The following is a 24,738-nucleotide window of genomic DNA, read 5'->3' as shown; positions in this document are numbered from 1 at the left end:
TATTTGTTTGTCTCTTAGGTCTTATCCTACCACATTCCTTTCCTTGTAAGTTCAATTGAAGACTTTAAGGATCACATTCCAAGGGAGACTGACATGAAGGTAATGTTTTTGGTTGAGTCGGTCATTTTTATGGCTTACTAAAAATAATGGGCAAAATCATTAACACTTGATGTGAAAAATCCAGAAACAAAGAATATACTGTGAATTTAGGCTATTGTGTTTATGTAACCTCTTGTATGTGACCCTTATTATCAAAAACTTAGAACACTAAGACTTTTATGGAAATATATAGCAAAGGGTTAAAAAGCAAAGTTTCGTCAAGAATTTAAATTGGTTAAGCAGCAGAAAAAGGACCATTTCTGTTTTATTAATGATTTGTTGATGCAACTTGTTGATGACACAAAGTTCTTTTGCCTAGAAAAAGGCGGAAACTTCTTTTGGGTTTAAACACATTAGGGGATTGAAGCCAAAGGGAAAATGCATAAATACATTAGTAAAATAGTCTGAATTTAGAGTTGATAGGAACATGTGAAGTTGTCAACAGTTTGAAGATTGCTGCCACAAACTGGGGGAATGTCAAAGCAAGTAGGATGTTTGATCTATTTAAAAGGATAAAAAAGTACAAAGCCTATTGTGATATTTGCAAATGATATGGCATCATTTGGAGAACTACATTTAGCTTGGTTTCCTCACTTTAAAAATGTAGCTGTAATTGAAAAGCCCCTGGGAAGGGCTAAAAAATGGCTTGAACTTAATGGGATTATGTGTACGAGAGCATGTAGGGTATAGTGAAAACTGATAAATCCCTGCTTTTTATGCTAATTTATTGTACAAGGACAAGGGGATAAGTCTGGTACTCTAGCTAGCTGTAAAAAGGAGCTGGATAATCCTGACCAAAGATACTTGTATTTGTTTTCTATAACAGGCACAATTAACTCTCATACTTCAAGGCATGAACAGGGTCAGGGTCCCTCAAATTTACCACATTGCACAATTGACTTCTCGTTATAGGGGATATTCTCCCACTTCTGACCTGGGGACCGATGTCAGTTATGCCTCGTTCTCTGAGCTTCAGGTCCTACCAGTTCAGGTCCTACCAATGCCGGTTAGTGTCCTGCACCCTGGCTGCCTTAAGTGCTTGGTGAGGGCTCACATTAGTGACAGGTGCAGTATCTGTAAGGGGTTTAAGCCCTGATCCTAAAAGGATAGGGCAGCTAAACTTAAGTACTTTCTATCTTCCATCGGAACCTTCCTCTTCAGTCTGGGTATCGAGCACTTCTGCATCGGTCAACAGTGCTCCTCCAGCTTCGGCAGAATTGAGAGATGGTTTCACCAGTGCCAAGAAGAGGTACCGCGGGTCATCTAAGCACTCTGTACTGGGTACCTCAAGATTGGAGGAGAAGAGGTTTGAGCTCTACCAAGGACTTGGAAGTGCACTCAGAAAAAAGGCACTTTGCAGAGCAAGCCTCAAAATTGGAATTTGTTGACTCCAAAGCCTAGTTCAGGCCAGGTGACACCGACCCCTGATGTGCCAGGTTCATCATTGTTGCCTCAGATTCCGGTGCCACAAAATCAGAATGCTTTCATGATACCATCTATGCCTGAGGAGTTTGTGGCTGTGAGAAAGTTGTTGAATCTCTTGGTACCATCTTCCTTGGCACTTCAAGATTCTCTTGGCATCAGCACTAACGGTCACAGCTTCAGCACTACACCATTGTGGAACCATCGGATTTGACAGTTAGCATACAGATTAAAATGGTACTGTCGAGGGAAAGCTGCAGATGATCTCACAGGTATCCTCTTCTCCAGAATCTGATTCTACCTCACCGGTACTGATGGGGGCAGCTCCTCCATGGTCTGAAGAATCAGATTCTTCTTCAGATTCTGAAGTGTGTTCATGTGTGTCTCAGCCTGGATATATGTCCAGTAACCTGTGTGCAGTGCCTACTCACCCTGCTTTCAGCTTCAATTCCAGCTGGGTGCAAACTGCAAGGACCCTTGGTCTATGCACAGTTGGGGGCCAAGGCCATATCAGCAGCCTTTATGGAACTTGTGGGGGTTCCCCCTCAATCAGGAGCATCCCCATCTCCTTCCCAACCTGCTTCCTCGGCTGATTGACAAGAACATTGATGTTATAAGCAGCCCACCCTATGTACTGGCCCCGGCACCAGGCAGGGACAGGACCCTTCTCAAGAGCTACCCCAAGAAGAGTTGGAAAAGAATCAACCCCAAGAGCCATTGGTATCCTCTTCCTTATCCCCTGATGAAGCTGTTGTGGTGGAACCAATTTTCCCACCGCTGGATGACAACAAAGTCCAGCAGGAGTTGTTGAGAATGATGGCTTTGGCTTTGGACATCCATCCAGAGGAGGTCCAGTAAAAGTCCCTCGGGCTTGTGGACATTTTAACATCAGTGGTTCCATTAAGGATAGCTCTGTCTATTAACAAGGCTATTGTAGATCCTACTAAGGTTCTTTGGCAGAGCCCATTGTCCCTGCCACCTATTGCAAAAAGAGTGGAGAGAATGTACTGTGTACCCTCTCAGGGGTTCGAACATTTTTACAGTCATCCCCCATCCTGGCTTCATGGTAGTATCTGCAGCAAATGAAAGTTGAGGGGGCAGGGTCACCAGGCACTGTTCCCCCTTCAAACCTCCCCCCAAAAAGCAAACCAAAAAAAACCCCCAGGAGGCTAAGAAACTTGACTTGTTCAGAAGGAAACTTTATTCCACAGGAGGTTATGGCTTTGTACTGTGAACCAGCAAGCTCTGTTGAGGAGCTACAGTTTTACCCTGTGGGATACAATTTTGATGTTTAAGGGAAAGCTCCCAGATGATATTAAACAATAATTTTCAGGCTATAGTGGAAGAGTGTAAGTTGTTTCTAGAACAGCTATGCAGGCTCGCTACATAGCCTGACCATCACTATGCAACAGTCTTCATGGTTGCAATCCTCTGGTCTCTCCCCAGACTGTTTCCACAGGTGCAGGATCCTGTTCCCCCATGGAGCTTGAATCTAGTCTTAGCAAAGTTGATGACTCCCTCCTTTGAGCCTCTAGTGACCTGCTCCCTATTGCTCTAGGAAAGTGGCATTTTTTATGGCTGTTACATTAGCCAGGAGATTGGGAGAATTGAGGGCATTAATATCAGATCCTCCATCTACAGTTTTCTACACAAAGTTTACCTTCGTCCGCACCCAAGGTTTCCTACTAAGGTGGTTTCCAGTCTTCATATTAACCACGTGATCTTCTTACTAGCCTTTTTCTCCAAAACTTGGTCATAAAGGTGAGGAAAGGCTTCATGCTCTAGAGACGTTAGAAGAACTTCATCTTTTTATCTGAACCGGACTAAACCTTTTAGGTCTTCGACACAGCTGTTCATCATGTTTGTGGATAGCATGAAAGGCTGCCAAGTATCCTGAGTCAAAGGAGCTCATCTTGGATATCCAGTTGAATTTGGTTAAGTTACCAATTGACTAACGTGATGCCTCCGGATACTGTTGGGTCATTCAACTAGCTCCAAAGCAGCTTTGCCGGCCTTTTTGGCTCACACGCTGTATTAGACATTTGCAAAGTGGCAACCTGGTCATCATGTCATATGTTCACCTCTCACTACTCAATCTCCCACCAGTCTAAAGATGATGCCAGCTTTGGACGAATGATCCTTCGATCCCTATTCAAATAGACTCCAAGCCCATCTCCAGTTTGGATTGCTTGTGAATCACCTTCAGTGGCATGAACGTGCAATCACTCGAAGAATAAGAAATGCTTACTAACCTTTCCATTATTGTTGTTCTTAGAGATGTGTTGCATGTCCTCTCTATCAGTCTTTCCAGTAGGAAGGAACTGAGGAGGATCAGGGGAAGCTCTGCTATATGCCTGCACACAGTATGTAAGGCAGCAGAGGGCACTCCTAAAAATACTGCTAAAAATAAAACTCGGAAACTGCACACTGGAGCTCACATACACCTTTGCAACACATCCTGAAGAACAACAGTTGCGGAAAGATTAGTAACTGTTTCTTCCATTTGACCCTTCAGAAAAGGTATATACAATATATGCCTTTCTTGAATATAGCAAGGGGTGTGAGGTGTGCCCCCCAAAGGGGGTGCAGAAGACTGTTTGCAGGAGGGCACAGCTTGGGCCCAGGCCAGCCCCCATTGGGGGAGGGGGACAGGGAAGGAAGCACCACCCAGCTCCGCTTCTGGCCCTGCCCCCAACCCCGTCCCCAGTTGTGGCCCCAGCCTTGACTGCCTTACCCCTGTCCATGTCCCCCTCTCAACTCCGGGACTGTCCCTGCTCCCACCCTGGCTAGGTGGGAGTGCGGACAGAGGTATTGGGTGGGGGGCAACCCTGAAAAATTTGGGGACCACTGAATTACGGGGATTCCATAGTCTCCCTTGGAAGCCTATTCCAGAGCTTAACTATCCTTTATAGTTAGCAGGTTTTTCCTACTATCTAACCTAAATCTCCCTTGCTGCAGATTAAGCCCATTTCTTCTCGTCCTACCTTCAGTGGAAATGGAGAGCAATTGATAATCATTCTCTTTATAACAGCCTTTAACATATTTGAAGACACTTATCAGGTTTCCCGTCAGTCGTCTTTTCTCAATACCGAACGTGTCCAGTTGTAACATTTCCTCAGAGGTCATTTTTTCTAAACCTGCTCTCTTCTGGGCTCTGTCAAGTTTGTCCACACACTGTGTCCGGAGCACCCAGAATTGGACACAGTACTTCAGCTGAGGCCTCACTGATGCCAAGTACAGCAGGACAGTTGTCTCCTGCGTCTTACATATGCCCTAGAATATTAGTCTTCTTTGTAACTGTATTCTATTGTTGACTCATTCAATTTGTAATAACCCCCAGATCCTTTTCAGGAGTTACCACTAACCAGTTACTTCACATTGTGTAGTTGTGCATTTGATTTTTCCTTATGTGAAGTATTTTGCACTTATTTTTATTGAATTTCATCTTGCTAATTTAAGACCAATTATCCAGTTTGTCAAAGTTGTTTCGAATTCTAATTCTGCCCTCCAAGAGCTTGCGACTTCTCCCAGCTTGGGGTCATCTGCCCATTTTATAAGCATACTTTCCACACCATTATCCAAGTCATTAATGAAAATATTAAATAATGCTGGACCCAGGACCAACACCTGCGGAACTCCACTAGATGTGCCATCCCAGTTTGACAGCAGACCATTGATAACTACTCTGAGTTTGGTCTTTCAACCAGTTGTACACCCACCTTATAGCGATTTCATCTAGACTGCATTTTGCTAGTTTACTTAGGGAGTGTCATGGGATTGTATCAAAAGCCTCACTAAAAATCAAATTTTATCTCTCCCCACCCTCTGTCCAATCCAGTAGGCCAGTAACCCTGTCAAAGAAGAAAATTAGATTGGTTTGGCATGATTTGTTTTTGAGAAATCAAAGTTGGCTATTCCTTATTAACCGTATTATCCTCTAGGTGCTTATAAATGATGTACTCTATTAATTGTATCTTCAGCCATAGACATTTCAGCATCAGAAGAATAAACTGGGTGTGGTTTTCTCTCTTATTCATATAGGAATAAGATGTGTAAGGCAAGTATGATTTATAGGAGTTCCCTGTAGTAGGAAACTTCATGCAGAACCCTGTGTCTGTTGGCTGAAGAAGCACCAAGTATTGTTTATCTAACCAAACTAGGATCAATTGAGGGTAAAAGTAAACACTAAGTTTTAGAGCTTAAGTGTGTTTTAAGGAGCACTATAAAAAGTGGCCACTTTATAGGGTAAGTTGCCAAACACGTGTTCTTTATTAATATACCAGCTTGTAACGAAAGGTATTTGTGCCACTTTATCGCCTTCCTTCAAACTGTACAAGTTTAGTAAACCATAAGTAAATCCTGTGATGTCAAGCCTTACAGCACCACATGTTTGTTTGTTTTTTTAAAAAGGCTTACAACAGAAATGTCAAAAGATATGTATACCAATAAACAACAACAAAAAGGAAGGCAAAGAAAAAATAACATGGTTTTATGTCAAGGTTATAGAGGTTATTCAAACCAGAGGTATCTATCAGAAAGTGGAGATGCAGTCCTCCACATGAAGCCAATAAAAGGAACATAAACTACTATGGCATGTAATATGTAAGGTTAAAAATTAGGAAGGCTAGAAGGGAAATAGAAGAGTGAATATTGAATGACATAAAAACAATATGAAATGCATTAAACAGATATTAAAAGCAGGAAGCTCCTGAGAAAAATGGTTGGCCTACTCAACTACCAGATCTTAAGGTGGCCATCCTCCAGCAAAAAAACTTTAGGACCAGACTTCTAAGAGAAACTGCTGAGCTTTAGTTCATTTGCAAATTTGACACCATCAGTTTAGGATTAAACAAAGACTGTGAATGGCTTGCCAACTACAGAACCAGTTTCTCCTCCCTTGGTTTTCACACCTCAACTGCTAGAACAGGGCCTCATCCTCCCTGATTGATCTAACCTCGTTATCTCTAGCTTGCTTCTTGCTTGCTTATATTTACCTGCCCCTGGAAATTTCCACTCTTGCATCCTACAAAGTGTGGGCATTCACCCACGAAAGCTCATGCTGCAAAATGTCTGTTAGGCTATAAGGTGCCACAGGATTCTTTGCTGCTTCAACTACCAGAGTAGATGGGCAATTAAAAAAGATAAGGAAAATTGCAATGAAGCTAAATGATTTCTTTGTATCAACCTTCACAACAGAGCATGTTAGGAAGATGCTTTCTCGTTTTAGGAAATAAAGATGAGGTACTTCCAGACGTTGAAATATCAAAAGAGGTGGTGCTGGAACAGGTAGATAAATGAGGGGAACAAACTAATAAGAGCAGGATTGTTTACTTACAGGAGTTCAGAAAGAACCTGAAAATGAAGTGGCTGAGCTTCTAACAAAAATATGCAATCTCTCCTGGGAGGCTGGAGACTTTCATACTGGATCAGACCAGAAGCAAATCTGATCCAGTGGCCTAAAACTAATACCAGATGCTTCAGAGTAGGATGCCAGGAACTCTGTAGTGGGCCTTTATGGAGTAGCCAGCCCAAAGGGAGAGTTTTTCCCATGTTGGCTATTGTTTGGCTTAAGCCAGAAGAATGAAAAATTGTCTTTCTGAGGGGGGAAAAAAATGTTTTTTAATGCTAAATTTAACTGTGAATATTCTCATTAAGCATCTAAAAGTCTAATTCTTTTTAAGTCTTACTAAGCTCTTAGCCTTAATGATAAAAAATTAGCTATTGTACAAGAGGCGTGAAGGGTAGTAAATCTACTTTTAAAGGGGTATTAAAGAACGAGAGCGAGAATGAACAGGAAAAAAGGCAAATATTTCAGAACATGATGTAAAAGAGTATGGAATCTGAGTGTTTACCTGTCAATCTGTCCCACAGGAGGTTTTCAACAAAAACAAAATTGTGAATCACTGGTTTTAATATAAAATGCATAGGATATACAACATTCTATGGCTAAGATTTTTCAAAAGTAACTAGTGAATTTTGGGTTCCTAACTTGACACCCTATGTGGACCTTATTTTTCAGAAAGTTCTGTACACCCATCCTCTGAAAATGAGGACCCTTTTAAGATGTCTTAGGTTGAGCACCCAAAATCCCTTGTCACTTTGAAAAAATGTTCACCCAATTTAATGTTGTTATTATAGGACCATTAACTTTTTCCTCACTCTTGTGCATTTAATTTGCAACACTGTATCAACATATGGTCTTAATTGGCTATATTTATGTTAAAATACTTTTAAAAACACTGTTTGACACTTCTGATCTGATTGCTTACATCTTTGTTAGTTTTACTTTCTGCATCTTTCCTTTCAGTTAGAAGAGCTAACTGGATGCTAAGATGTTTGTGCTGGAGGTAGTTGAGGAAAGTTACAAAACCTTCATTTGTCTTGACAGCAAGACATGATAACCTCCTAGCACACCAAGTACTGAACCAGGTGTTCAGTTTAGGTTAGACATAATACAAATCCAAAGGTTCTTTATCATATTTCAGAGACTGAAATTCCCTAGTGTTCTCAAACTCTGCAGTTTAAACATTTCAGTACAGCTGTGTTCAGAAATGAGATTTTTAGAAAACATTTGGTGTTTTTCACCCTGTAATAATTGCTATATTGTGTCTCAGGTGGCAATGAATGTATATGAACTGTCATCTGCTGCTGGATTGCCATGTGAGATTGATCCTGCCTTGGTTGTAGCACTGTCTTCCCAAAAATCAGGTAACAAGTCATATAATCTTTAAAAAGTATAGTTAGCAATGCACTTTGACTCTTTTTGATGTAAAAAAAATAATCTAGAAATGTGAGCAGATGTTTGCAGCAGTAAGCAAAGAGATGTAGGTGGATTTTTGGCGTTTCTTTATTGCCTCAGATGAGCCACGTATATTGCCAGGTGAATTTTCCTTTGGAACTTAAGCATTTGCTATGCGTGCTGCATAAAATGCACTGATATGTAGATGAGTTTTGTGAGCCAGCTGCATTGGGGAAACTGCTGTAGAAATGAATAATAGTTGAAACATGGATGAATGTAATGCCTTTGGGGAAAAAACTGGATTCATTTAAAGAGAGGAAAATATTGGGTTGTGTTGAGGATAACGGAAGGCAAATAGTCTATTTTTTGATGCACAGTAGCTATTAAATCCATTCCTCTCTACTTTTAATGTTTAAAATGTCAGTTTAGATTTTACAAAGCAGTTAACAAACCAATATTGTGAAGAATATGAAGGTTGTGTTTTATGCAAACATTAACATGAAGGCAGACAAAAACATTTTCAGCTATGCCTGTGAAAGCATCCAAGACATGTTGGGACAATTTCAGATTCTACGGCATTCATTTTAAAGGGCCATTGCAAATCCTTCGAGTTTTCCGAATGGCAGATATTCATTTTGTTCCCTATGTTTCTTATCAAACACTTTGATTATTCCGTACAAAAGAAAAAGCTGATGAAACAGTGGTAACACAAATCTATGAATACTTCTTATTTGCTTTGTTCTTGCTATTGGCTGGATGTCTATAGAGCATGAACCGTTAGAGATCCTACCTAAAGTTACTTTTTTCCATTTTCTCAGTAGGGGTAGAAAACACATTTAAGTTCCTGAAGACATTTGTCCCTCTTATTTTAATAGTAAATCACATATTGGGTTCAAACTACCTGAATGGCATTTTAAAATGTCATTAGTAAATATTATTTAACATTTGTGTGATTCTGATATCTCGTCCCTTGATAGTTCTAGCTACAACATATTCTAGTAACTATGATGGAGTTAAATTGTGTAAACAGGACATAGCATTTTATTTTAGCTCATTCCTTTTGGTGTTGGGGTCTCGTATTTTAATTCCCATCTATTTCTGCAGTTGGGTGGAGTGACTTACTATCATCAGTTAGTCAATACATGCTGACCATTAATAGTGTGCTAGATACTGTAATTCACTACTTGACTTTTTTAACTTTATAATCCCATTAAAGGTGGCCGCAATAATATTTTAGAAAATGTGACATGAATCATGACAGACCTAAAAAGGCAACTTTCTGCTCAGTTGTCATTGGATAAATCCCAGAGTAGCTTTTAAATTTAAGGAATTTCTTCTTCTTTTCAGAAAATATTAGTCCAGAAGAAGAATATAAAATCGCCTGCCTTCTCATGGTCTTTGTGGCAGTCTCCTTGCCAACTTTGGCCAGTAACGTGATGTCTCAATATAGCCCTGCCATTGAAGGTACTGTTTATTCGGTGGTGGTAAATTTTTAGTATGAATATTTTCTTGTTGAAATATCTCGATTATTAATCTTTTAAGTGTTTTTTCTCAAATATTTGCTCTTTGGAGTCACAGAATTTAGTTATATTTTATTATTATTATGCTTTATGGTGGATGGAGCTAACCGTCAGGGTGAACTGAATCTAAATCACGACAGAACCATGATTATAATTTTTAAAATCATTTACCTTAATCTTGTTTTGAAACATGATGTATTAAAAATGAATATAATCCACTTGAAATTTTGAAGACTAGACATTAGTCCTAGAATATGCACTTTAGGAGTTAGCTGATGACCTAAAACATATTTTCTACTTTGATTAATCTAAGAATTTAAATTGATTAGCATATGTGTTGTTTTAGTAACTGTTAATTTATTACTGCTACTTTGGATTTGTGCCTATTCATATGACTTGATAACTTTAATCTTAGTAGCTGAGATATTAAACTATTTTTTAAAAAATCTAGAAGGAATGAATTGTAAGTAGAATCATCTTCTAAGGAATCTTTTGCTACTTTCCTTTCCTATTAAAAGAAAAGATCTTTGCCTCAAGGAAATTCTTTGTTTGTAATCCACACAAAAAAATGTTTAGCTCTTTCACACAAAACTAAGTTTAACAGAAAAGATTGTCAGAACTGCTCCAACACACACACAAATCACTTTTCAACAGTTCAAACTTTCCTTCAGTGCTGTGTACCATGGTCCAGATAGGAATATGTGGAGTCTGTGTCCATTCACTTGACCCACAGAGTTTTCTTTATTGGTCTTTACCAGAATCTGCTCTGTATCCTGCACAGGACAAAGCTTAATTAACATAGGACATCTAGCTTGTCAATCATTTCCTTCCCCAGGTTTCCCAGAATTAGTAGAAGCAGCAAGGGAAAGGCCAAAATTTCTAAAGCTTTGAATATCAGATTTAAAGAAAACATAGTGTGTAATAATTTTAGATGCACGAGATCCCGTGTTTCAAATCTTTGTGTGCATAGCTGGCCACTTGTGCATACAACAATTAAGTCTGCAGACTAAGATTGCAATGGCCATGTATTATTAGGTACACACAATTTTTTGTGGAAATTTATATTTCAAGCTTCTATTTAATTCAACAATGTTAACTTCCTTGATGGGGACATATTTTCTTTAATCGTCAAGGTGTATAGGTATGTACACTGTAACTTTTAGTTAGTAAGTGTAGAGTAATAGTCTGAGCTCTGCACGTACATGCGTCTTTTCTGGCATTATCTGTAATGAACAGAAATTAAGTGTAGCTAATGACAAATTTAAATGTGAACATTTTACTTAGATGAATAGGGGGAACAATTCATAACCCTCAGAGCTATTGGTTCAGGCTGTCTGCAGATTTGGAAAGCCAGAAGTGCATTGCTTTCCATTTTTCAAAACCAGTAAGGGCTGGAAACTTTTTGCAGATTAAATGTCTAGGGGACAGGGAGGAGAGAGGACCAGAAAGTGTACTAGAGACAGCCCACGAACTAGAGAAGGGAACTGAGTCATGGTGACAGGCCTGACTCTCTCAGCTGCAGTCTAAGTCTTACTGCAGTGGAGTGGCTCATATGTAGTTTTGATCACTTTTCTCTTCAAGATGAACAGGACTTGTTTATATTTTGATAAATATATTGCATTAGAAAATACCCCCTGTCACCAGTTTCTCTTCCAATGGCAGTCTGACTCTTCCATTTAGCAGCTCTGAGAAGGAGTCAGGCAAAGGTGATGACCCTAAGAGGAACCCTTTAAAGTGGGGAAAGGTGGAAGTACATTAACTTTCCCAGACCCTTTAAGTGATCCTACCCAGAGCACAAAAAAATCTATATCAGGACTTGCCACTGACTGTACAAGATCAGAAGGATAAACACATCAAATTTGCTATAGGCTCGGGTGGATGCCTCAGTCTCGAGACTGAACAAAAAAGAGGTTTATTTTTGTCAGGGGGGCAAATCTTCTTTACCTGGTGGACAAGCAATCCTTGAAGAGAAGGACTCTGTCTCCATGGCCTGCCTTGGATATACAGGGCTTCCTTTTCTTGGGTGACTACATCTGAGTTAGTCAAAACTAAAAGCAGGACACTTAACCCTTTTTAGACGGCTTTTGTCCCTTCTTTTATCACTTTTTCCCCGTCTGTGTTCTACAATCCTGAAGTATAGCATTTGGCTTTGGATGTAAGCTAGAGATTCAGTCTCATTTGTGTTGTGCTCCTTTTAGCCCCATTCAGCTCTGGCAAGATCCTGGATCTGGCCTTCTAAAAGGTTTAGGCTTGAACTAGCTTCAGTTCCCAAGCCAAGCAAAAGAGGGAAAATGTTATCTCAAAAATACAGACTTCAAGATATTCTTGCCATATCTGAGTGCCTCCCATTTGTTTATTCAAGACCAAGGGCTCCTCCTATGTCTCCTGGCAGAGAGCCAGACCCAAAGTAACTTTCATATTTGCTCCTGCTAACAGAAGACAGAGATCTTGACAGGTAGCCAAATTTCAAACTAATTGCCAGAGATTAGTTTTTCCTTAAAACTTGGACCAGTCACCTGCTGACAGATGAGCAGAGATCATTCATGCCAGTTTCACAGTCAGATTCTCCTTCCCTGTCTACCACAATGCCTCTTCACATATTTCCCTCCAGTCAGAGAAAAAGCAATCTCTCTCGGTCTTGACATGCAAACTGTTCACGCCAAAAGCTGTTACTAGTGTTCACCCATCAGAGAATTATTGACAAAGTTTTAGAGGACGGACAGGCTGTTTTACACCCTATCCTGGACTGGTCTCCTCTCCAGATGTGTGTAAAATCCAGATTGAGAATGGAGGTCCTTCCCCTGCTTTATTCAAGAGATCTCCTTTGCTCCACAACCACCACATGGAAAATGAATAATCCTGTGCTCATTGAACCTGAAAGATGCCGTGTGTACATGCCCATATGCCCAACTAATTACAAAATCTTTCATTTTTGCAGAAACTTAAGTATTTTTCCAATACATGGCTGTTCCCTTCATTCCAAGAGTCTGAGATCTTTCCCAAGCATGGTGATAATCATAGCCCTTAGGAAGGAAGGGATTTGAATTTTTCATTACCTGTATGATTTCAAGTTCAATCCATATAATATTTAAACACTGAAATATCTGACCGTGTGATTTTTAATGACCCTTACAATTGCAGCATAAGGTGAACCTTTGTTGTAATAAATGTCTGTTATTTTTAGTATGCTACCTGGGGCTTACCTGCAATATGGGAGTAAAATAGTGTATTTCATTGTATTAATTCTAAACATGTTTCCTTTATAAGCTCTTTACTGAATGTGGTCCTGAGGTCCAAAGCACTCTCACAATTGCTAGCAGATTTCAAGTTAGTTCACTGCAAAACCTTCACCCTGTTGCAGTTATGAATTATGTTCCTGTTGGCTAAAACATTCAAAGAATCATTTGGTTTTGAGGAGTGTTGCTAAAGTAATAATGTGTCTGTGTTTTTGTTCAGGGCACTGCAACAACATACATTGTCTGGCAAAAGCTATCAACCAGATTGCTGCAGCTTTATTTACCATCCACAAGGGAAGCATTGAAGACCGTCTTAAAGAATTTTTGGCTGTATGTACAGTTTGATAACCAGAGTTGACTGCTACAAAAATCAGACTAAAAAACCAAACCAAAACCTTTGTTGCAATTCAAACTTGCCTTTTAGATGTACAATGGTCACTATTAAAATCTTCAACATTTTGCCTTTGCAAACAGATATTACTGTGGTATTCCCCATGCATAGAACAGAGTGCTACAGTAATCTTCATTGTAATAACATTTATAAAGATTTTAATAGAAGTGACTTCAATTGATCTGCAATATCTGTTTGCTTCTTATATAACAGTATATATGTATTTTGTTTAGTATTGGTAGTTATTTTCCCTTTGGTCTTAAGCTAAAGAGAAGAAGGCTAAATTATTCACAGTAGCGTTTTCATAGTTTTCATTTTCATTTGGAGAAAATCTGATATGGGGACACAATCAGTTAGTTAATCATTATAGCTGGGTGAAATTTTTCGAGTGAATGTTTTACGCACCGAAAAATGCCGTTTCGGTGCATCTGAAACCATTTTGCTAATTCAACCCAATAATTCTGGCTGGAAAAATGTTTTCCAGAGTCAGCAAAGTGAGTGTGTGCTTGCACCCTGCCACCCCTTCCCCCCATTAACTTTAGTCATGTGCGTAGGCCCTGGGATGTGGGAGACCCTGGTTTGAATCTCCACTCTGGAGCAGGGACTCAAAATCAGATTTCCTGCCTCCCTGGTGAGCATCCTAACCACCAGGCTATAGGCTAATCATCTTTTTGCCTGATTCAGAGGAGGGATTTGAATCTACATCTCTTACTTCCCAGGTGAGTGCCTTAATAACTAGGCTATAGAATCATCATCACACTCTCTCTTTGACCAGTGACTGTTTAAAAATGTGTACAAAGTGGAACAGTTTCAACAGGAGAGATTGAGAGTAACTTGCTCTAGAATAGCCAATAGCTGAGGGAGAGATCTAACTTCAAGTCCATGCTCTAGAGTGGGGATTCAAACCTGGGAGTTCCACATCCTGGGCAAAGGCCGTAACCTCTGGGCCAAAGGTTATAAAGGGACTCAGACATACGTGGGTGTGTTTGCTGACCCTGAAATGGGCTTTTCCAATTTGCTGACTTTTTTTTTCTTTTTTTTTGCTGGCCAAACCAAAAAATCAGTTATTTGCCCAGCTTTCTTAGTCATAAGTATTTCTTGAAGATCTAACCTTTTTATTAAACTTTGTGTCAGGAGTAGATAGTTGTACTTTATTCTTAAGAAATTAATCTCTGATTTAGTGGTCTACAGATACTTTCAAAATTCAGATTGAAAATGTAATTTTAAGGAGCTACCTATTTTACTCTTATTTATATTTAAACTTGTTATAAATTGTCTTAATTTTGATACACAGAATGCAAATGAATTGTACAGACTTAGATGTGTATAGATTAAATGTGTGATATTACAAGAGGTGGTTAAATATCGGTCAGTTGATATGCTATTACATGAAACGTAAACTTGAGCCTGAAACTCATGTAGCATTGGGGGGGGGAGGGGTGTGTGTGTGTGTGTGTGCACCAAGTCAGCTAAGGTTACTTGTTATGACAGACTAACATATAATAAATTGGAAGTACAATATATCTTGTGGAAAATCTCTTAGAGCTTCAGAAGGATATAAACTCTGTTTCCAATCTTGCATTACAATCTAGAAGATCATGTGTGTTCGTTCTCTCTCTCTCTCTCTCTCTCTCTCTCCACACATTACGCACGGGTGTGTGTGTATAGAGTACATGATCTTCTAGATTGTAATGCAAGATTGGAAACAGTTTATATCCTTCTGAAGCTCTAAGAGATTTTCCACAAGATATATTGTACTTCCAGTTTGTTATATGTTAGTCTGTCATAACAAGTAACCTTAGCTGACTTGGTGTAGCTTTTGGATTGTTCTTTTGAGGTTGAAGTTCTGTTTGTGCAGTAACCATAAGAAAACTTGTGTAAGAGAATTAGTGGTGTCTTCAGGGTGAATTGGAGATCCAGGTCTTATCTGTGATACGTAATGTTTTGGCTTAGTATATCTAGATTAATCCAGAACGACCTGACTCGCCATCATGCTCAAAAATCTGTCTCCAACATTTATCTGCTTTACGATCAGATCTTTGTAACTTGTCAAATACATACATCTGTGGTTTATGGTTTGGGGATTTTTTTGGTATGAGTTTTAGCATATTTCATTGTGTGTTTAAAATAGAAATTCATCTTGAAAATTGGCTCTCAGCACTTCCGAGGTACATAAGGTTAAAATGACAGACTGCCAAGTAGATAGTCTGGTCTAAATTTTCAAAAATAGCCAGTGATTTTGAGTGCCTTTGTTTTTTGGATGACCAGCTTTAAGAAATGTGGTCAGAAATGACAGCCTTACTTGGGCAAATTAAACATATTTTTGTGTGAATTTGGGGAGGCGGGAATCTGTCTTTATCTTTAACAGTTGGAGAGGTATAATGAGCAGTACTTTTTGCAAAAAATTTCTCACTTCTGGTAATACATTGTTACTTTGTGGAAGAAAAAAGCATCTTAACCCATTGACCTCATGAGTTGATATGGTCTGCCGCAGCTGCTGGTAGCAAAAGATGAAAAGAAAAATAGTCATGTCAAGTTGTATATGCTTGACAAGCAAAGGAAAGCAGTGCAGTTTCATGTGATATAAAAACATTTTTCCTACAAGAATTTCATTTTTGGTCATGTGATCTAGAAGGTACACCTGTTTTCTTTGACTGCTCAGACTGTAATTAAAGTAGTGTAGTCACTGACTTTATTTTATTCAACTTGGTGTCTTCCAAATTCTTATCTTTAAAGAATTTTTTTTTTCCACGGTTAGCCTGAGAAGGCCTGGAGCTCAAGAAAATATACTGTGGGAAATAATTATCTTCTGATAAAGGAATGTACTAGATAACCTAATTGCTCTTACCAATTGAAATTAAATATGGGAATGTTCTAAAAGATTTTTTGAAATGTGAATACTATCACCTTAGATTAAAAATAGACTTTTTTTCTTTTGGCAAATGTATTAACCTCTTTTTTTGTAAGGGATGGTGATTCAGTCTTCAAGAATATTTTAAAGTGAAAATTTCCAACCCAGAAACTTAGGTTTGTGAGCAGATATTAGACATGGGGCTGCTGCTTCATTGGCATGTACTATATCTTGAAAATTCTGCTTCTGGAAGTTGAACAAATTTTATTTCTTATTTGTGTATTCTACAGTTCATGAAAATAAAATTAACAGTTCATTTGTGATCAAAATATTTTACTGAAGTCTGTGACCCTGATCCTGCAAAGCAGGTGCTTTCATTTTTGCTGTATCTGGGCCTTTATCACTGAAACAAGTAGTTTAGTTTGCCTACACTTTAACCAGCAATTGTCATAAAATAATAATGTATGTATTTCTTTAATTATATGTAGTATTGGAGTTTTTAGCATTTGATTTTTTTTCTCTCCACCACATCATGACCCGGATAAGGAATGATAAATTTAAAAAAAATTATTTGTATTGATTATGCAACAAGAGTACATAAACTTGCATACATATTGGAAGGAAAAAGTTGGTCAGTGACAAAACTGCTGACTTTGTGAAAGTCAGGATTTCACCCAGAAATTCTGTGCAATGATAACCTTGTTTTTTCTCTCCTCAAATATACATGTCAAACACTGCTAATGATAAACTACTTCAATTTGTACAAAAAATGCACATGCCTAGCAGAGCAGAACACAATATGCAGAAAGCACGCTTGTAATGTAGTCATGGTATTTCCTTTCCATTATGTATTATGTTGTACTGATAACTACACTGGTTAGAGAGATTAGTTAAAAGAATTGTAACCAAAGTAGCAAAAACTGATCAACTTATAGAGCACAAAAATGATACGATATTTTAAAATGTTTGTTTTTCAATATTTTTCGTAGCTTGCATCATCTAGTCTACTGAAAATTGGTCAGGAGACAGACAAAACTACTACAAGGAACAGAGAATCTGTTTATTTACTGCTAGACATGGTAAGTTCTCATGCTCATTGTTACTCCTAACAACAAAGGCCTTTTTGACAGACACCCTTGCTGTTGTAACTGATCAACCAATAGAAATACTTTTTGACATCATGACAATAGAATGACATTAAGAACTGAAGTTCTTTTGATTTTTTTTCCTCCCATTCCTCCCCACAAGTACTTTACTATTGAGTATTATCTTTCTCTGTGTTGCCTAGAAATGCCAGAAAAAGTTATAGCAGTATTCAAGTAACTTTCACAATTGATTAGTGGATACAGCTTTATATTGATGTCATATTAAATTAGTGCAAATTAAACAGTGAAGATAACCCATGAGACAGTCTGCTCTGAGCATTTCTTTTAGTGTCACAAGCCTGTTTGAAGTATTTGCAACTAGCTTTGAAAAGCTTCGTATCTGTTTGCTTAAACTTTGTACGTGAAAGGACTTTGTGGGATGAGCATGCTGCAGTATTTGCCTTTTCCTTTTTAAGCCTAAGAAATATAAATGCTGTTGTGGTGCAGGTTGATAGTAATCAAATGGTGTAGATGGTTCTCATCAACTGATAGTTTATTTTTGAACATTAGAGAATTTTGATACATTTTTGGTATTTTTCAGATTGTACAGGAGTCTCCATTCCTGACAATGGACCTTTTGGAGTCTTGTTTCCCTTATGTCTTGCTGAGAAACGCATACCATGCTGTCTACAAACAAAGTGTCACATCCTCTGCATAAATATCTACTTACTAAAGACATAGCACGCATCTATGTTGCCTCAGTTTTACCTGTAAACTGTGGAGCTATTTTACTTTATGGCCTGACAAACAGTTTTGTGGATTATAAACTTTCTTCCATAAGGTTGTATTTCTGATCAGTGGTTTCTTAATATGGTTGTACTACAATATGAGCTTGATTGATTTTAGGTTGCACATTCATGGAAAATACTACGCTTTTTTTTTTTTTGAGTATCGGTTATCTCTAAAAGAAAAACACTACTTCTGCTATATGTTTTTGATATTTGATCATGCAAAACCATAATTGCTTGTTTATTTCCAAGAAGAAAAATGGATTTAGTGATTATTTTAGATAGTGTTCTAGTTTTCATCTGTGTGTAAATTATTTCATATAGGGAAAGTTATAATCTGTACCTATTGTTCTTATTGAAAACAAGAATTGGATGTGCATTTCTGTGAAGTAATTACAGCATTTCTACTTTCCTTTATTTTGAAACATTCACTAAACTAAGTACTATGACACTATATAACATTAAAAATGTTATAGGACTGCTTATCCTTAGACAGCAATCCTCTCCCGATATTCTTAAACAACAGCAAGTGGTGTTGTTTGTATAAAGCTAAGTGGGAAAAATTTTTAGACTAACTTCCATGGTGCCCTGTTGGCATTAACACTACCATTGTACCCTGCTGTATAATAAACATTCTTACACATTTATCAGATGTTGATAAAAAATGTTACCCCTTAACCACTTTTTATATGTTTTAAATTTTTGAAATTCAAGTGTACCTTCCATAACATACAATAAACACTAGACTGTATTACATGTTGGTGAATTATTTTTAATGTAAAATTACAATTAAAATCTTAATTTATCCTAGCACATTACGTTTTAACACTGATCTTGTGCATTGCTTTGCCATTCTCAGTTGATTAAATATCAGCCCTTAATCCTTCCAAGTGAAGACTTTTTAATATTCAGCTTTGTGTAGAGCTCTGCAGTAGAGTAGATAACTTATAAAAACTTCAGAGGAAGGAATTTTAAAAAACACATGAAACCTCTGTTGAATGCCACTGACCTTCAACTTTTCATTTTACAAGATACAACGAGAAAAGTGTATCTCTAGTGCATACCAACACCAATTGCACCTATAGGGGAAAAAATGCCCTTCTAAAGAGTAAAAATTAAAATAATTGTAGAATCTGAGAGAATGCTGCTAAAATCGTGACATCAAACATTACTGAACAAGACAGATATATAATAGATCTGTTTTTGTCAGTCATGCAAATTGGCATGCAGGATAGAGTTGGCTCATTTGGTTTTCCAGATGGTTTACTTTTTGATCAGCACCTTAAAGATTGTGGTTCTCAACAGCTCTGACTCTGGACATTGTATAGGGCCCCTGTTCTTGGATGCAACTTATATACACACTGCTAACTTTTTCTGTGATCAAAGAGCTGTTGTGGGCTCATCGGTTATAATGATTTCCTCTGTCCAAAGGAAAACAAGCCAGTGGGATGAAATAGAAATAATGAGTAGCACATTACATCCATATTAATTACTTATTCAATCTATTTTTAAAACTAGGGAAATAAAAATGTTGCTTTTTATATTGCTTATACAGTATCATTACGTAGATAAGTTAATTGGTTTATGAAGAAGCTAGATGGGAGATCTGATGCAGCTTATTAGTTCAGTACCCTAGTTTTAAGATGTCAAAATTTGTTCTAATATTAATTGAAATAGCTCTTGGTTGAAGTGCAGTATGTTTGTGGTAAAAGGGCTCCCATCTTCCAATTGACAACAGGTCCTGCATGTCTCAAGCTTTGCTGTCAAAATCTGCTAAGGAAGTAGCACAGCTGTGTATGGCGGGGAGGGGGAAGCTTTGCATGTTTAATGGTTGCTTTGATGTTAATTAGCCAATTCTCTACTGGTCTTTTGGCAACTTATCTTTGTCGATGGTATTTTAAATCCTAACATTCACTAGTCCTGATTACTGCACATGTCCCTTCTCCAGTGTAACCAGAGGTAGCTGAATTTTACTACCAGGAAATCATACCTGGTTTGGCCACACTCTTTCTAGTGGCTCTCCGACACACCTGCCAGCTGTAAACACTCAAACATCAAATTATTGAAAATTTTAATTGTTTTTTGGCAGGTAACAAGCTTGCTTTCTGTGTTAGATATGCCAACATCTGACCCTCAGGGCAGTATTCTGGTGTTTACACCTTGTCTGTGACTCTTGATGGAGCACTCCCTCACCACACTGCCTCAGCAAGGCAGCATTATTAGTTCAAGACTGGAAGGCTCACCCCATGTGAGACCACTCTCCCATCCACTGCTGAGAACAAGTTAACACTGAAAAATTTTCTTTGTTCCCCTGCCCTCTGAACTTCACAATGCGAAGGAAAAAGGACTCGGGCATGAAAGAGCATCATCCCATCACAGCACCCTGAATACTTCAACAGAATACAAGGAATGTGCTGAACAGACATCAAGTGAGGCAAAATACCACAAAGAAACACAGCAAAAACCTCTTCCTAACAAAGAAAATATGTTCAAAAGACCTTACCATATTATTAGTTAGACCTACCATAACATTGGGGAGGATGATTCTGAAAATAAGGAAGGAAACTTAATCAGTTATCATCATTACATCACGATGGCCCAAGCCACCAAAGAAATTCTAGATAGCAGTGGCAACAAAAAGGCCATTATTTCCACCACTCGGACATGAACATAGCCAAAGATGACTCCTGTTTCAAGAAACATAGTTCAACTTGATAGTTTGGAAATTGAAAGGAGAATGTTGGCTGAAAGAGATGATTTAGGCAGTTGCAGAAAATGTGATTTCATCCAAATGCCCTTCATCTAAAAAAATCTTTTTGCCACAGGTTTAACCTTTGATATAAGGAAAGAGGCTTCAACCCCAGGAGACCAAGTATTCCAACACTACAAGAATTACTCTAGGATGGTCTAGCACTCTAGTCTTTGAGCCAACCAGATGTGTCTCCTACACCAAATACTCTCTGCAAGAACTACATAAATTCTAATTGATTATTCCCCCAGCCAAATTTCTAAAAACAGAATAGCCACATCGAAGATTGATAAATGAGTTCTGGTGCTTCAAGCTGTTACAATCACATTTGAGTCCATGACTGCAACTTATTTGTCTCAAAGCATTTGTAACAATCGTGTGTGCAACGTGAGCTGTCTACACACAAATTGTTGTGTATGGCTCACAAGACTTACTCCAAACCCTTTTATAAACAAAGTAAATTGCTCTTTCAATGCAAACAACATTCTTTAACAAATTGTGGCACAAAGTCAGCAATATGAATGCAGCTGAATTGCACAGCAGCTGTGAGGCTTTCTGTTTGTGTTTTTTACTCAGTGCAAAGGGGCTAAATCTCCAAAGTATTCTCTGGCAAGCGGGATTAAATGCTGCATCAGAGACTTTTACGTGGCCTGTAACCAGACTGTTCCAGAAGGCACACTCAAGAACCACAGGTGCATCCTGGGGGTGGGGGGGAGGGGAATTACAGGCTACATCTAAGGAGACAGGTCTGTAAAGCCCCAACAATTTTTCTGTGCTAGAATTCATGTCTATTACACTTAATAAATGATCTGCCATTTATTCCATGATTCCTTTGGCAGGCTTTTTAAAGCAGTAAGACTGTTTTGTTCTAATTACCCTTGTACTTCATCCCTCCCTATGGGTCTTTACTGCTTGTTATTTCTGAATAGGCAGGACCATGGGAGCAGTTATGATTTTTTAATAGAAAATATACTTCCTAATCACTTCTCTATAAAATCTATTGTCACTCTTCTATCCCAACCACCTGCCTTTTGCTTTCTGAACCACATTTAAGGAAGTAGAGGATGGTGTGACTCATACAGGTACATGAATTGTGGCCAGTGCTGAAGCTGTTTTAGCCTAGTCTCTATGGCCCTGTGGATAGCATCCTGCACTTGAACCCAGGAGACTTAGATTTCATTTCCTGCTCTGCCACTGGTTTGCTGGATGATCCTGGGTGAGTCACTTTTTTTCCTGTGCCTCAGGTTCCCCAGTTGTAAAAGGGGGATCATTTTATTCCCTCCGAGGTCTATGGATGAAAAGTGCTCCGAAGTTAGTGTATTACAGAAGTTCTTACACTGCCCTCAACCTAGTATCTAAGTGCTTTCCAGTAATTTATTTAGCGATCTGCCTCGTGGTTAGTTCATTCTTTCTTCTCCCCCAGGGGGAGAATTGTGCATGCAGTGTAGTGTTTTGCTTTGGTAGGGTATTTTATATATGTACATGTGGCTAAGTGTTTGTTAGAGAAGGCAGTTCAGAGTACCACAGGCTAGCTTTACCCTTGTGTTAGTCTACATCTACTCTACACACCACTTTTGGCAGCATGTAGGGTACATGTAGCTGCATGCCACACGGAAAAGCAGGCTTCACCCCTGCTGCAGTGTGTAGCTACATGTGTCTGTGAAAGGCACTGGCAGGAGGCGAGGCAGCGGGGAAAGGCTTCACAGCAACCAGGGCCGGCTCCAGACCCCAGCGCGGCAAGCACGCGCGTGGGGCGGCCCTTTCCCGGGGGGGCGGCAGGCTGGGCCGGCGGACCTGCCGCAGTCATGCCTGCGGGAGGTCCACCGGTGCCCCGGGACGACCGGACCTGCCGCAGGCATGACTGCGGAGGGGGCGCTCGTCCCGCGGCTCCAGTGGACCTTCCGCAAGCATGACTGCGGCAGCTCCAGCGGAGCCGCCGGACCTGCGAACCGTCCGGAGGTCCAACCGAGCGACCAGCGGACCCTCCGCAGTTGTGCCTGCGGGAGGTCCGCTGCTCCCGCGGCTCCGGGGCGCCTCCCGGGCATGACTGCTTGGGGCGGCCAAAAACGTAGAGCCGCCCCTGACAGCAACTCCCTGCTGTCAGAGGCTTTCACTAAGACTTTCCCCATGCCAGGATTGTTACCTGCAGTGGGGAAAGGCTCTAGCAATGGAGAGCTGCTGGAGTCTTTTCCTCAGTGGTGAAAGGCTCTAGCTGCAGGGAGCTCGCAGATCCTTTCTCCGCTGCCAGGGCTGGAACCATCCCCCTCCCATGCCCATCTTTTCCTGCAGAGGGGAAAGGGTCCAGCAGCTAGGAGGCAGCAGGACATCACACTGCTAAAAATAGTGTAGATTTGAAGGCATGGCTTAGGCAAGTGGAGAACCGTGTAGGATATGTACTCAGGTACTGAGACCTTGAACTTGAGCCAGTAATCTATGGGAAGCCAGTGTGGAGAGCAGAGTAGCCTGTTTAGCTCTGCTTGTGTATAGCAATGTTATTTTAAAATATAAATTTAATTTCTTCAACAGAAGTAAAGTAACACATAATGTGTGTTTACAAAGCCATGGAAAAGCGAGAAGAGGAAAGACATGAATGTCGGTATTTCAAAGGTGTGCCTGCCATCTTGCCGTGTGTACTGTAAATATAACTTATGCCAGCTTGACATGAGAATTAAGAAAGAGAAACATAGGAAAAACTTGTGTGAGGAGTAGTGTGTGTTTGAAAGGTGAGATCATGGAAGGCTCCGTGGTGGAAGATAGGAGTAGCTAGGAAGGATCCAGATGTCCACAAGGTTTGGACCCATCTCATTATGGTGCTCCTTAGGTAGGCCCCACTTTGGTGTGAAGATATCTTACAGCACTTTTTGGAGAATTAGTCTAGATTGCCTCTCCTTGACTTAGCAATTGCATCTGCAGTCCTAGTGGAGATGATTTATGGTTTTCATGCCATAAGTGGGAAAGAGCTTTTTTCCAGTGTTTTAGGTTTACATATGAGAAAAGAGCTGAGAACACACATTTCTGAGGTATAATGGTTGGGAGCTGTGCTTGTCAAGACCAAGTAGGCAACTCTGTGGGATGTTAATATGGATCTAGTTACTGTCATCACCCAGAAACATGAAGATGGCTTATCCTGATTGGAACACAGTTCAATTTCTCTCCTTGAAATGCAAGTTGCTGTCAGCCATGTTTAGCGATACCCTCCACACAACCATCTGCCCTTATCAATCAGGATTAATTAAAGGGTATTTGGCATCATGTCAGAAGTTTAACTTAATCATTTCCCCAAATTCATCCTCCCAGAGTTCTTAAGTATGAGACACTCAGACTGTTCCTCTCTGGTTGGCATGAAACCAGCCCCCCAGTAATCAGTTCACTTTGAAGGACACACACCACAGTTTGCACACCAGAGATCTGCTTGGGAAAAGTATAGGCAAAATTTTTTAATAGAAAAACCAGAGATTCAAAGATGAAACATGGAAAGCAAATGTAGAAGTTACATAGCAAATACACATAAAGACGCAATCTCAGGCATCATGTTTCTCTAATAGATAAAATTCCTTTTCTAATACAAGTTATTGCCTTAAAACAGTTTCTCAGTGCACCCCTCCTCGCTATTGGAGCGATCCAAGTTTCACAGACAGCCTTCTGCCTCAAGACTGTCCCTCAAGTACTGGATAAAAACCTTCATCTCAAGCCTGTTTTTAAAAGACTTCCTCCCCCCCCACCCCGTCTCATTGTGACTAATGTTTATTAAAAGGAGGGGAAATTCCCTCTTGATAGCTGGGATGTCTCAATGTCTTTCTGTTAACTGTAATGGTCCATCATGATCTTTCCCTGGGCTGGACAATGAATATTTACTTG

General features: G+C 39.4%; 1 protein-coding gene across 4 annotated transcripts in view; it reads left to right on the top strand.

Annotated features, from left to right (window-relative positions):
- The window catches only part of NCKAP1 (NCK associated protein 1), a 113,142-nt gene extending 94,260 nt beyond the window's left edge, over positions 1-18,882 (top strand). For all 4 annotated transcript variants that reach the window (XM_045032662.1, XM_045032661.1, XM_045032660.1 and 1 more), the window contains 6 exons: positions 19-99; positions 8,136-8,229; positions 9,608-9,724; positions 13,237-13,346; positions 17,248-17,337; positions 17,945-18,882. In XM_045032662.1, the coding sequence (XP_044888597.1) occupies positions 19-99; positions 8,136-8,229; positions 9,608-9,724; positions 13,237-13,346; positions 17,248-17,337; positions 17,945-18,061 (609 nt within the window). In that variant the 3' untranslated portion in view covers positions 18,062-18,882. The remainder of the gene's footprint in view (positions 1-18; positions 100-8,135; positions 8,230-9,607; positions 9,725-13,236; positions 13,347-17,247; positions 17,338-17,944) is intronic.
- Positions 18,883-24,738: the final 5,856 nt, after the last annotated feature.

This window comes from Mauremys mutica, chromosome 10 (assembly GCF_020497125.1).
Source record: "Mauremys mutica isolate MM-2020 ecotype Southern chromosome 10, ASM2049712v1, whole genome shotgun sequence".
Lineage (NCBI taxonomy): Eukaryota > Metazoa > Chordata > Testudines > Geoemydidae > Mauremys > Mauremys mutica.
The sequence above is the reverse complement of the archived record's forward strand: the minus strand, read 5'-3'. Positions and strand labels throughout refer to the sequence as shown.